Below are 14419 nucleotides of genomic sequence, written 5' to 3' on the forward strand. Positions count from 1 at the left end.
CAAAAAAAAATAATACTGATCTGTAGTTTCACTTTCTTGCAAAATTTTTATCTGGTTTTGTTATTAGGACAATTCTGGCATCATAGAATGAATTAAGAAATGTTCCCTCTGCTTCTAAAGTAAATAAAGTAAGTATGTTAGTTTATGACCTGATTTGTGATATGTCTTAGTGAATGTTCCATTGAAACTGCAAAGAACAGGTATTCTGTTGTTGAATAAAATAGCCTATAGCCTATAGCCTAGAGCCATCAACTAGATCCAGTTGTTTGGCAGTGTATCTAGTGTAACTATGTCTTTACTGATTTTCTGCCTGCTGGATCTGTTAATCCCCGATAGAGTGGTGCTGATGTCGCCAACTGTAATAGCAGATTGTTTGTTCCACCTTGCAGTTCTACCAGTTTTTACCTCAAGTATTTTGATGTGCTGTTGTTAAGTGCATATGCATCAAAGATTGTTATGTCTTCTTAGAGCGTTGACCTCTATCATTATGTAGTGCCCCTTTTTAATTCCTGGTAATTTTCTGTATTCTGAAGTCTGCTTTGTCTGAAGTTAAGATAGTTACTCCAGCTTTCTTTTCATTTGTGTTAGTATAGTATATCTTTTCACATCCTTTCAGTTTTCTTAGAATAAATCTTTTTATTCCTTCTGTTTACTTTTAACCTATTTGTGCCTTTATATTTAAAGGGGGTTTCTTTTAGACAACAAAATTGGGTTTTGTTTTTTAATCTACTCTGTCAGTTTTTCTCTTTTAACTGGCATACTTAGACCTTTATATTTAAAGTGATTATTGATGTTGTTACATTAATAGCCACCATATTTATAATGGTTTTCTATTTGTTGCACTTGGTTTCTGTTTCTTTTTAAGATCTTCCTGTACTTTTCTGCCTTCTCTAGTTAATTAGGACAAATAATTCAGCATTTCACATTATTTTAGCCTATAAGTCATATTTCTTTTTCAAAATATTTCTAGTAGTTGCTCCAGAGTTCGCAGTATACATTTACAAAAAAATTTAAGTCCACTTTCAAATAGCACATGTGCAGAGGAATATCGGTTTCTCTCTTCCAGCCTTTATAACTGACTGGCATTTATTTTACTTATTCATAAGGCATAATCACCCAATATGTTGTTGCTATTATAATTTGAAAAAATGGTTACCTATTAGATCAATTGAGAATAAGGGAAATAAATGGCCTACGATCTGTATTTCTCTTCTGTATCATTTTTCTTCTCTCTGAAGAACTTTAAACACTTCTTGCAAGGCAAGCCTACTAGTGACCAATATATTAAGTTTTTGTTTGTTGGAGAAAGTCTTTATTTCTTTTCACTTTGAAAGATAACTTTGCAGGATACAGAGTTCTAGACTGGTAGTTTTTTTACTTTCACACTTTAAATATTTCATTCTACAATCTTTTTACTTGGATCGTTTATGAAGAGAAATCCATAGTGATTTATCCTTTTTCTGCTATTTGTAAGTTACATTTCTCTGTCTCTCTGTCTTTTTTGTTTTTTTTTTGCTGTAAAATATTAATTTACCTTTTTTTTTAACTTTTAAGTTTAGGGGTACATGTGTTTCTTTTATTTATCCTGCTTGATGCTTTCAACTTTCCATATCTGTGGTTTGGTATCTGTTATCAATTTTGAAATATTCTCAGCCATTATTCAGTTTTTTTCTATTTGTTTCCATCTGCCCCTTCTGGTATTTCCTTACACATATGTGACACCTTTTGAAATTGTTCCACAGTTCTTGTATATTCTGTTCCATTTTTCTTCATTCTTTGTTTTCTTCACATTTCCATTTGGGAAGTTTCTGTTAACACATGTTTAAGCTCCTTGATTCTTTCCTTGAAGGTGTCCAATCTACTGGTGAGCCCACTGAAGGCATTCTTCATTTCTCTTGCAATGCTGTTGATCTCTAACTTTAAATTTTTTATTTTTATTTTTAGAATTTCCATGTCTCTGCTTAAGTTGCCCATCTATTCTTGCATCTTGCCAACCTTCTCCATTTGAACCCTTAGCATATTAATCATAGTTATGTTAAATATCTGATATGATAATCCCAAGATTTCTGCTATATCAGAATCTGGGTCTTTCACTTGTTTTGTCTATTCAAACTGAGTCTTTTGTTGTCTTTATACATGACTTGTATTTTTTGTTGAAAGCTGGACATGTTGTATTGAGTAATAGGAGATAAACATGCCTTTAGTGAGAGCATTTATATGTATCTGGCTAGGAGTAATGCTGTGTTTACTGTTTGCTATAGCTGTAGGTATTATAATTAATTTCATGGTCAATTTTAACAAGACCATGGGCTGCCCAGATGAAATGTTATTTTGGAATGTGTCTGTGAGGATATTTCTGGGAGAGATCAGTGTTGGAATTGTGCTATGGCTGGGCATCATACATTCTTTTCAGGGCTGGAATAGAACAAAAGACAGGAAAGAGACACTCATCCCTTTTTTCCTATCTCACGGCTTGAGCTGTGAAGTAGGAAGAAATGGATGGACGTCTCATCTCATCCTCTGCTCTTGAACTGGGATTTACATTGGCTTTGGTGGTTCTTAGGCTTTCAGACTTGGACTGAATTATGCCATTGAGTTGCCTCAGTGGTATAATGGTATAATGGTCTCAATGGTCTTCAGCTTGTGGAAAGCGGATTGTAAAACTTCTCAGTCTCTATAATATCTATCTACATATGTATATAGGTCTAGCTGTTCTTAGCCATTATTACCTTAAATATTTCACATATTTTTCTACTCTTTTCCATTTTCTCCTTTGAGCATCCCCTTACACATATGTTATACCTTTTGTAATTGTTCCACCGTTCTTGGATATTCTATCCAATATTATGCATTACATATATATATGCATACATATATATATACATATATGTGCATGTGTGTGTGTGTGTGTATCTTACTGGTTCTGTCTTTCTGGAGAACCCTAATACAGTAGGTATCTGATACTTCAATTTCTTCTATTGTTCTTGTTTTTCTCTCCCTTATTGTCTTTACTTTTTCCCAGAAACTCCTTCTTAAGTAGAATCTGGGCCTTGCTCTTCTTTAGCTGTTCTTAGACAGAAGTCCTGGTGATAGAGTGATAGGGTGGAGGGAAGTGTGTGTGCTCTACAATTCTATGAGAGGTGAGTCTATTACCCCAGGCTGTGACCTTAGCTTCCTTCCTCTTAAGATAAGAAAACAAGTGTGTGTGTGTGTGTACTCTCTCAAACACAGACACACACTCACACACACATTCACATACTACCAGTTCTGTTTCTCTGGAGACCACCAACAGATATATTATGAATACATTACATATTAATCAAACATCATGCGAAATGGTTCTTCTTATAAACAAGTCACTAGAATAGTAGTGCATAATGCTTTAAGCTAAATTTAAAGGTTCAAGACAAAATTGCTTTTTAAATTCAGAACTTTAATAAATTGAATACTAATTTAAACACATATGGCTTTAATTAGTCTTGTTAGCTCACAACCCCAGCCTTCCACTCTTGCAGAAATTTAAATAGCCCTTACTAGCTGTGTGACTTTTGTGACTATAAGTCAATTAAATTCTCAGTTAACTCATCTGGAAGTGGGGATCATTTTTGCCTTTTCTATTTTTAAGGATTTTCTGTGGGAATCACAGAAGTTTCTGAAAACTCTGTAAGCCATAAAGGGCTACTATCCTTAGAAGTCATTATCATCAAGTATAATTGGCTAGGATTCAGCTACTTCACATCCATTATGAAAGTGTGCATCCTTTCATCTACAAATGCAAGATTCCACGTTGGAATCCTGAAGAATGGTAGGGCGTCCTCTAGTTGCCTTTTTTGTATTAATTAGCTTGTTCTGTTTTTTTGTTTTTTTTTTTTTTTTTTTTTTTTTTTTTTTTTTGCTTGTTCTGTTTTTTACACCCACCTTGTAAGGTAGGAGTTAACAGCTCTGTTTTATGGATGGGTAAATGAGGTGTGGAGGGTCTCCTTGTTCAAGGTCATACTGTGTCAGTGCTGTAGCCACTATTTATATCAGGGGCTGTGGGGTAGAAAACAGAGCAGGGAAAGGTCTGTGTGGAGAAAGTGACAGTGATACAATGTCAGCATCACTCACTCACTCACTCAAGGTCAGGTTCTGGGAAACTGACTGTGAGAGAGTTCCAGCAGACAAGAGTCTTGACACCTTTAATTCTTTAGGGCCTAGATGAGGCAGGACGGTCTTTTTCTCCTTTGGGGAAAAATGCAGTTTGCCTTCTGGCAAGTTTTGTTCAAATCTCTGGTCTGACTATGGGCAGATGGTTTTTAATAAATGTCCAGAGGCAGAAGGAATGAAGAGAGACTGAAGGAAAAAAAGGAGAAGAGAGGAAAAGATCACTCTGAGAGCTTCGATTCCTTGGGAGTCCCGCATTCCTCCTGGTTCCTTCCTAGGGTGTCATGGAGATATTTAAGGCATTCTGCTAAGGTTGAAAATGGGATGTTTATAGCACCTCAATCCTGGCAGACAGATGGAAACAATTAACACCATATCTTAAAAATCCCATAGTTGGAAGCTGCTTAGCAGCCCTGATGCTTAAAATCCCTTTCTGGATGGTTGGAGCAGGGATGAAAAGAGACAGGAGATAGCATGTGCTCATCACCTTTTACACGCCGACCCCTTGGACTGTTCCATAAGGTCGCTGCTGCTATTAGCCCTACTTACCAGAGGATAAGACTGAGACTAAGAGAGGTAAGTATGTGCCCTGTGCCCGGGGTCAAGGAGCTAAGAATTCAACCTACCAAAGCTCATGTCCTTTCCAGGCAAACAGGTAGAGACTGTTGAATGATGACAAAGAGCCTGGGGTGGTCTGAATAAAGCCTCCCTCTAAAAAAAGGTAAAGGTTGGCTGGGCATGGTGGCTCATTCCTGTAGTCCCAGTACTTTGGGAGATGGAGGAGAGTGGATCACTTGAGGTCAGGAGTTCGAGACCAGCTTGGCCAACATGGTGAAACCCCATCTCTACTGAAAATACAAAAATTAGCCAAGCGTGGTGGCGGGAGCCTATAATCCCAGCTACTTGGGAGATTGAAAGGCAGGATAATTGCTTGAACTTGGGAGGCAGAGGTTGCAGTAAGCAGAGATTGTGCTACTGCACTCCAGCCTGGGCGAAAGAGTGAAACTTTGTCTCAATAAATAAATAAAAATAAATTTTAAAAAGGTAAAGGCCTGATTTGTGGGACTTGAATGTTACAGGCAAAAAAAAAAAAAAAAAAAAAAAAAAAGACTGCAGATGCAATTGGGTAAAAGGATCTTGAGTTGGGAAGATTGTCTTGGATTATCTAAATGGAGCTTAACCAGAATCATAGATAGCTTTAAAAGGGAGGCAGGGGGAGATTTGAAACAGAAGAGGAGAAGACGATGTGACCACAGAGGCAGAGACTGGAGTGACATGGCCACAGCTGAGGAATGCGGGCAGCTGGCAGAAGCTGGAGGACGAGGTTGGGGAAGGATTCTCCCTCGGAGCCTGTGGAGGGGCCATGGTCCTGTGGACACCCGGACTTCAGCCCAGTGAAACTGATTTTGGATTTCTTGTCTCTGGAACTATGAGATAATAAATTTCTGTTGTGTTTATCTGTGAGATTTGTGGCAATTTATTATAGAAGCCATAGGAAACCATACAGGTCCTCAAATAGAATCCTGAGGGACAACACTTCAGGCACCGTGATGGGGAGAAAAAATGCTGAGGAGGTGAGGGCGAGCCAGGAGTTTGGAGAAACAAGGAGTGTTCCAAGGAGAGACAGTGGCCTGGTCACCTGACCCATGAGGCCAGGAGTCCTGTGCCTCATACCCGTCATGTGCCTTGTCCCCGTCCTGTAAGGCCTCCTCTGCTTCCCCTGGTTCCACTCCTTCTCCTCCTGGGCAGTGGCACCTTGGGCTCCAGAACTGGAAAAATCCTTAGAGTCCTCTGAGACCTTGGTCCAAGTTCTGTCCCAATGCAGGGGTGTCTCCACGGCATTCCAGACAGTTGTCAGTCTTGCTAACCACCCACAGAGGTGAAGGCCAGAGGTTGTGGATGGTGGCTTGATGGTGAGGTGGGGAGGGGAGATGAATGAAGACAGAACACCGAAATGTGACCAAAATCTCACAGTTCAAAAGCCACTATACAAACAGTCAATCAATACACAATTAGGGGGAACAGAGATTCTTACTTCTTCAGAAGCTGGCACTTTACAAATGCTGCAAAATATCTTGGCAACAAATGCATATGGTGTGCTCCCCGGGGAAGGTGGCTGAGCCCTGTAGCTGACACTCGAGAATCGACTGGGCAGCTTTCTAGGGGACATGGAACCAAGGGTTTTTCCTGGGGGTGTGGGGAGACAGGGAGCAGATGCAAGCCTTGCCCTTGATTAAAATCGTCCCCATTTACAGGACTGGTGACCATTAGATAAGCTAAGGTGTTAGCTAGCCGGCCCTCCAGAACTCCCCCTTCCTTCTAGTTAATACTCAGCCACAGGCCAGTGTCAAAAGGTTTCCCCTTGGCTTTGCAGTGTGGGTCGCACATGCTCTGGAAACCAGCAGGTAGGCCAAGATTCATATTGCTCCTAGGCCAAAATGCAAACTCTTTTCCTCGACCTAAGAGGTCTGCAAGCAGACAGGGCCTGCTCACCTCTGCAACACAACCTCCCACCTCCCTACCCCTTGTTTACCACCCTGACCTCCCTCGCCTGGGTGGGCCTTTTTCAGGTTTTGGGATCTGTCAAACTCTGGGATTCCGTGCTTGCTCTTCCCTCTACCTGGGAAGTTTTACCCATGGCTGGTGCCTTCTCAACCTCCAAATCTCAGCTTCAGTGGCACCTCCTGGAAGTGCCTTCCTTGACTGCTTCAGCTAAGATGTCCCCCACACCAAGTGCATCGCCCTTTCTACTTCATAGTCTGTTGTTCTACAGAATTATTTTATTTGATTACCTCCTTGTCCTCTGTCTCCCTCTGCCCATCCCCATGCCTCTCAGTGTAGGATGTTAACATTGTTCCTCATTCTACTCATAGTACAGAGCTTGAAATATACTAGGTCCTTGACGAGTATTTATTAAATGTAGGGACAGCCTCACAGATGAAGCTCAGGGCTGCTGTTGCCATGGCACATGGGAGAGGGAGACCCAAGTGGAAATGCTAAAGATCAAGGGCAGGGGAAAAGATTCTAGCCAGAGGCAGGCCAGGAAGAGGGACTGCTACTGGACCAGGCCAACAAAAGCGAGTCCTGGCAGGCAGGATGCTCCTCTGTCTGGGAACTCATTGGAAAGGGCCCGAGGAAGCTTCTGGATGGTTTAGTGGAGCTCAAATGGCAAAGAAGACTTCTATGCTACTACATGAGCCCAGAAGCCTTCAGATACTTGTCAGTACAGAGAGTCTGTCCACATAGGTGAGATCTGGGAAGGTGATGAGAGATAAGAGTTGGGGTGGTAGAGGGGCCCCCAAAAGAATGCCCATTGACTGGATGCTTTCCCAGCATACCCTCAGTGTCAGGTCTATCTGTGCGTGGGATCCCTGCATCCTTTACATAGCTAATGATTCCCCTTTCAGTACATGATACAGCCTACCAGACGATGAAAAATTGGAGAGACACCCAGAGGCATCTTGGTGTGATGGCTAAAGGCTGATGACTGTTTCATAGCCTGAGATTACAGGCCCCATAAAGTGCTTCACAGCATTTCCACAACCAGCATAATACGGTGGGGAAGAGCCCTGCCTCAGAGACCAAGAGCATATAAACCCAAGTCCAAGCTGTGTGACATGGGCCAAGTCACTTAATCTCTCTGTCCCTCAGTTTCTTCATCTGGAAAAGGGGGCCCTATTTCAAAAGGCTGTCATGAGGCTTAAATTAGTTAGCACATAAAGCACTCTGAACAGCGCCTGGCGTATAGTAAATTCTATGGAAGTGTTGCTTGTTACTGTCATTCAGGGAAGTAGCAGTGGACTTTGAAGTGGTATTCACAATATCACACAGAGATAACAATGTGAATTGTGAGTCCAGGCTGGTTCCTGAGGGCTGGTGGGCTAGTGTGGAGGATGTCTTACTTCATAATTTATCACAAGCCCAGTGTGACGGAACATGGTGAGGGAGGAACATGGTAAGCAAGGGACAGGGAGGTGGGAAGTGGGAGGGTAGGAAGAGGGAGGTAAGCAAGGAACAGGGAGGTGGGAAGTGGAGTCAGAGAGGTGGCAGGCCCCGTCTGCCTGCCAGACCTCTCAGGTCAAGTAAAGGAGTTTGTATTTTTGCCTAGCAGCAATACAGTTCTTGGCCTACCTCCTAGCTTGCAGAGCGTGCATAACCCACACCATAATCCCGAGGCCAGTCAGGGAAATTCAGAGCTCTGGTTGGTTCCCAGGCTTCCTGCACTCTCCGGGAACCAACTTGCCACTGCGAGCAGATCATAACGTTCCACCACAACACTGTGGTTGGTCAGGTAGCGAGCTGGTGCAGAAAACTGGAATGCACACCTTTCCTTTTGCAGAGGGATCATGCATGTACATTGGAACAAGCATGACAGCTTCTTTTTTTTTTTTTTAATTGAAAGGGTGATGAGTAGTTTTCTGTAACTGACTCCTGGCTCATGGTTATATTTGATATGGAAGTTGTGATCCTGACACTTCCAATAATAAGAGAACAGCAACTTCAAGCCTCAGGTGACTCTTAGCTTTTTTAAAAAGAGGCAAGCTTCATTGGCAAACCCTATCCATTATGTGTTTTTCCAGATGCTGGCTGCTCCTTTAAAAAAATTCTAATAAGGGAAAAAAGGGTTCCAATCAAAATACATTTTTATTGTCTTTTACATTTACCTGTGTCATCATCTTCACTGGTGCTCTCGTCTTGTCATGAGTGCTTGAGTTACTGTCTAGTGTCTTTTCTTTCAGTTAGAAGGACTCCTTTTAGTGGTTCTCAGAGGGAAGGGTGTGCTAGCAACACATTTGCATGGTTTTTGTTTATGTGGATATGTCTCAATTTCTCTTTCATTTTTGAAGGATTGATTGCTTTTTTGTCTACCGAATTCTTATTTGACAGCCTTCCCTCCAAGTATTTTGATAAAATATCAAAAGCATATTTTGATATTGTGTGGTGTTTTTCTGATTGCTTTGTGACTTAAAAAAAATGCATTAAGTCTTCTAGGCTGGTGTGGCTATTTAAGACCATATGTCATCCAACTGCCTTTTGGCCTCCATAAGGTTTTTTATGAGAAATCAGCTGTTCATCGTATTGGGGAGTCCTTGTTTGTGATGAGTCCTGAATATTTTCCCCCATTCCTCCCCACTAAAAGTTTACAGTTGTATGTTCTATTTTTAAGTAATTTTTGCATAAGGTGTAAGGTTTAGGCCCATGTTCAGCTTTTTTTTCCATGATGGATCCAGCAATATTTGTTGAAAAGTTTGTCCTCTCACATTGAATTAGTGTACTGAAATAAAGGTTGTAACTAGTCACACCAGCCTAGAAGGCTTTTAGTGAATTTTTGTCTAGTCATGAAGCAATTTAAGAAAACCCCACCCATTCAATATTTTATTTTGGGATTTAGAGATTTTTCTAAGAATCATGGTCTTGTTCTTCCCCCTTTTTATCTTTAATAAGCAACCTTTCATTGCAGTTATAGAGAGTTAGAAACATGTGGTGGAATGGGAATACCTAGTCCACAAGCCCCAAACACTTTATAAAAAGAGAGGAGAGTTTAAAAAAGAAAAGAAAAGGTAACGGAAGGAAAGGAAAGCAAAAGAAAAGAAATGGAAATATAAGAAAAAGAGGGAGGGCCTGGAGTTCGGCTTCGAAATCATTACTTTTTACCTGATTACCTTGGACTTCTTTCCTGTCTGTAAATGGAAACAATAGTCCCTTCTTCAAAGACTCCTTGTGATAAGTGACAGTTCACAGGCCAAGCTTCCTGAGGGGGTCCTGCTGTGGCTCCCTTCCTGTCCCAGGGAGACGTGGCAGAGCAAGCCTCTTTCTCTTGGAAGCTGCCTCTCTTCTTGAGGCTGGAGGAGGCTGGTGGCAGAGGTATCTGCAGGGAGCTGGGCAGCTGGGGAGTAGAGCTTGGATTAGTGTGTTAATGGGGATGGGGATGCCTCTACGTGCTCTTCATCTTGTGCCTGACACTGTACACCCTCCCTGCTTGAGCTCTGGCTGTAGAGAAAGATCAGTGAGGATGTAAATGGATTAGGAAAAGCCCGGCTGGCTTCTTCCGGTGCCACCCAGCACCTGGGTCTCTGGAGATTAGTGGGTAGCAGCTTTGCAGGGAGATAGACATTTAAACATCAGCTTTGGTCTAAAGGCCCTACTTCCCAGAAGAGAGGGAAGAGAAGACTAGCTCTCTTCAGCCTCCTCCAGTTTCTCTGAGGCTGCCCCTTTCTGAAACATGGGGCTCGTACTTGTCTAGTAAGTCTCGCTTGCACTTCAGGCAGGTGCTGGAGAAAGGACTGGTGCTGGCACCAAACCTAACTCTGCATGTGGCAGCCAGAGATGAAAGATGTGAATCATGTATTGCAGGCAAAAATGGTTAGCTAACTTCCCCAGACAGAAGGAGAGGAGGCCACACACTACCCAGGTGTAAGTTACTCTCTGCAACAGCTCGTACCCAACTGGGAGGTGCTATTCTCATGCTTCTTTGGGTCATTCATTTATTTATTCGTTTAACCATTCATTTGGGAATCTGTTTGTTTACTCATTCACTGAGAACTGACCAGCCAGCCTGGCCAGTCCCCTAATTAAGATGTCTTTAACGTCTCTGTGTGTTTGGCCCTGTGCCTGACCCCAGGGACCTAGGTGATGAAACACAGTGCTGGTGCACCATGAATGGCCGGACCGTGCCTGGCTGGGCCAGAATGTTGAGTACGGGGCCAGGCATATTCCTGAACATTGCAGGGTCCCTGTCACATGCATGTCTTTTTTGTAGGCATGAGCCTGTCCTCTGTGACGCTGGCCAGCGCCCTGCAGGTCAGGGGTGAAGCTCTGTCTGAGGAGGAAATCTGGTCCCTCCTGTCCCTGGCTGCTGAACAGCTCCTGGAAGACCTCCACAACGGTAAGAGAGTGTGTTTGGGTGGTCAAGTCACGGGGAGCTGTATGTGAAGCTTCCCACACAAACGTAGCTCTGGCTACTGCTGCTGCTGCTGCTTTAAAAAAATTGTTTTTCTCATCAACCTCTGAGAGCACAGAACAAGGTTACTGCTTCTTGATCTGTGATTAGTCTGAGGTATTAGAATGAGTAGACAAACAGCACCCACCCATGGAGCTGCACTGGGAGGGCAGGCCTGTCTGTTGGACCCATGCCACATGGCAGCGTTGAAAGAAAGGCTTTGCTTCCGCCTTGGTGTTGTAGCATTTCCAGGCATGCAAAGCCAGGAGGGTATAGGAAGAGAGCAACTGAGGTTTTGTGGGAGTCTAACAGCACATGGACTGTCTCTGGGCATAGCCAGAGATGAGAGGCAGGGGGAGGTCACCCAGGACACCCCTACACTCTGTTCGTCAGATGCTGTACTAGTCTGTGCCTCATCAGAAGGCAGACCTGGCCAGGCGTGGTGGCTCACACCTGTGATCCCAACACTTTGGGAGGCTGAGGTGGGCAGATCACCTGAGGTCAGGAGTTTGAGACCAGCCTGACCAACGTGGTGAAACCCTGTGTCTACTAAAAAATACCAAAAAATAATAATAATAATAATAAATAAATTGCCAGGCGTAGTGGCACCCACCTGTAATCTCAGCTACTTGGGAGGCTGAGACAGGAGAACTGCTTGAACCTGGGAGGCAGAGGTTGCAGTGAGCCAAGATTTTGCCACTGCCCTCCAGTCTGAGCGACAGAGCAAGACTCCATCTCAAGAAACAAAACAAAAAAAAAAAGAAGGCAGACCTACCCTGTGGTCTAAACAGGGGAGGTTGATAGAAAGAATTATTAAATTGTGTTTGAATAGTAACTGTAAGGCATAAGAAAACGCAGATGGGTTGTGGTGGCTCATGCCTGTAATCCCAGCAATTTGAGAGCCAAGGCAGGTGGATCACCTGAGGTCGGGAGTTCAAGACCAGCCTGGCCAACATGCTGAAACCCTGTCTCTACTAAAAATGCAAAAAAAAAAAAAAAAAAAATTAGCCTGGTGTGGTGGTGTGTGCCTATAATCCCAGCTATTTGGGAGGCTGAGAGAGGAGAATTGCTTGAACCTGGGAGGCGTAGGTTGCGGTGAGCAGAGATTGTGCCATTGCGCTCCAGTCTGAGCAACAAGAGTGCAAAACTCGGTCTCAAAAAAAGGAGAAAGAAAAAGAAAATGCTACTGGGTCTCCTAGGGCTGAGGGCAGGTGCCCAGTGAGGGATGAACTTTGAAGGGAAGCCCCCTTCCCGGTTTGGGGTTCGGAGCTGTGCTTGCAGTCCATGATGATGGTGGAATTTGCTGCTGTGCTCAGCCAGAGGTGATCTGCAGTCACGGCTCAGGCAATAGTCACTGGTGGCCAGGTGATGAGCAAGCAGAGCTAGTGGGGGTCGCGGGGAGCCTTTGGAGGAGTGTAGGTGGGCTCAGGCGAGTCACCTTTCTGAGGGTTGGTGTGGGCAGGAGGCCTGCTAATGTCTTGGGTAGACTTGAGAAGGTAGTCACATATCTAGTTCAGGCCTTGAGGTGGCCAAGGAACCTTATGTCCTGGGCATGTGTTCTGTGCAGAGCGCTACCTCCAGGTGGTCTCACACTTGCGCTAAACTCCAGAAACTGAGAGTTAAGGCCTCCTGCAGTGTCTCTCCAGCACCCTCTCCTGAAAAAGCTGCACACTGTGCTCTCAGTACAGGAGAGACCTAAGGGAGAGGTCTCCAAGGATGACTATGGAGCTCCTAGGCTTTAAGCTCCAGAAAAAAACGCTAAGTGCCCACGCTCAGGTGTCAACTCAGAAGTCATACATGCTTGAGGGTTGCAGTGCATGCAGCAGAGGCTCCTGGCATGAAAGATCACACATGTTCTGTGAGGGTGACGGGTCCCAGTGTGGGCTGGTGGAGGAGGCTGTCATCTGTGTCTTCAGCGTCATCTCCCTCTTCCCTACCCTGGAAGTTCTAATGTATAGCTATAGGGCTCCCAGAAGACCAGCTTCCTTGGGTCCTGGTCTGGCTCTAGAAATTCCAGGTGGGCCTGACCTCTCTTTATCTTTTATCTTGAGACTCTTAGGCCATGGGTGAATTTGGATGCAGGTGCTAACTTCCTGCCATGGCCACAGCCACGTTTTATAATACATGTTCCCATGCATCAGGGTTGAATTTATTTGGTTCCATGTCTCCTCCAGTTCTTGCCCACATTCAATCCCAGAGATGGGTACTACCAGGCACCTGCTGGGCACAGTCCCACCCTGAGCCCCAGATGGAAGCTCTGTCTCTACAGCCCCATCACTGGTTTGGTTTCAGATTCTTCAGACTATGTGATCTGCCCCTGGTCAGCCCTGCTTTCTGCAGCTGGAAGCCTTTCTTTCCAAGGCCGTGTTTCTCACATAGAGGCTGCTCCTTTCAAGGCCCCTGAACTGCTGCAGAGACAGAACGAGGATGAGCAATCTGATGCGTCTCAGGTAAGCTGTCCATCTCCTCTGCAGCTCCTGAGTCCCGTGCCTGTCCCGGCAGTATCCCCAGCTCCCAGCTCAGCCTTGCAGAGCTTGATTGGCAACACCAAAGAAAACTGGGTTTAAGCATTTTATTCCCAGGCTTTCTTGTCAGCAACGTACTAGCTCATGGACAAAGGCAAATCCACTTCTCTGAGCCCCAATTTCTACATTGGTAAAGTGGGGTTAATGTGGCTCAGCCCCACATTACATTGGCTATTTTCAATATTTAAAAAAAGAAGTGTTGCAAAGCTGTGGTTAAGTGGTCTGGCACATTGGTACCGTTGGCAGTAGGTAGCAAGACAGCTCAAAATGACCCAACACGTCTTCAATTAGGAATTTATCCTAAGGCACAAGTAAAGATGGATTTAGCTGCAGCAGTGCTGATTGTCATGTTGCTGACATTAGTGATAAATTGGAAACAAGCTAAATAGTCAGTGAGAGAGGACATGAGACAAAACAGCATTAAAATGAGGCATAGAAGCTTATTTAATGACTTGAAAAGAAATTCAATACATGCACACATGATGTTATCCAAGTTTGGTTAGAGAGAATGAAAGAGAGAGAGAGGAAGTTCTAAAAATAATACACCAAAGTGTCTGCAAAGTGATTATTTCTGGATGGCAACATCAACGGAGATTTTTGATTTTCCTGCAATGGACCTGTTTTGCTTATGAATAGCAAAAGTTTCCAGTAAACATCATTTTTAATTTCAAAGAGAATTTTAATTCTCTTGAAGGAGAGAATGGTGCAAGGCAGACAGACAACACTGGGTGGGGCATGGTGGGTGTTTACTCAGCGAGTTCTGTTTCTTCTTCCTTGCCCTTTCATGGGTAAGGTGCAAATGTGAAAATGC

At 43.7% G+C, this 14419-nt stretch overlaps 1 protein-coding gene across 11 annotated transcripts in view; it reads left to right on the forward strand.

Moving 5' to 3' along the window:
* The window catches only part of FRMPD2 (FERM and PDZ domain containing 2), a 123677-nt gene that overhangs the window by 11040 nt on the left and 98218 nt on the right, over positions 1–14419 (forward strand). For 8 of the 11 annotated variants that reach the window (XM_035267735.3, XM_035267737.3, XM_035267739.3 and 5 more), the window contains exons 1-2: positions 10786–11029; positions 13376–13533. In XM_035267735.3, the coding sequence (XP_035123626.1) occupies positions 10885–11029; positions 13376–13533 (303 nt within the window). In that variant the 5' untranslated portion in view covers positions 10786–10884. Of the gene's footprint in view, positions 1–10785; positions 11030–13375; positions 13534–14419 lie in introns of those variants that run through there. The other 3 variants (XM_035267736.3, XM_078343963.1, XM_003734444.5) reach the window with 1 other exon arrangement.

This window comes from Callithrix jacchus, chromosome 12 (assembly GCF_049354715.1).
Source record: "Callithrix jacchus isolate 240 chromosome 12, calJac240_pri, whole genome shotgun sequence".
NCBI lineage: Eukaryota > Metazoa > Chordata > Mammalia > Primates > Cebidae > Callithrix > Callithrix jacchus.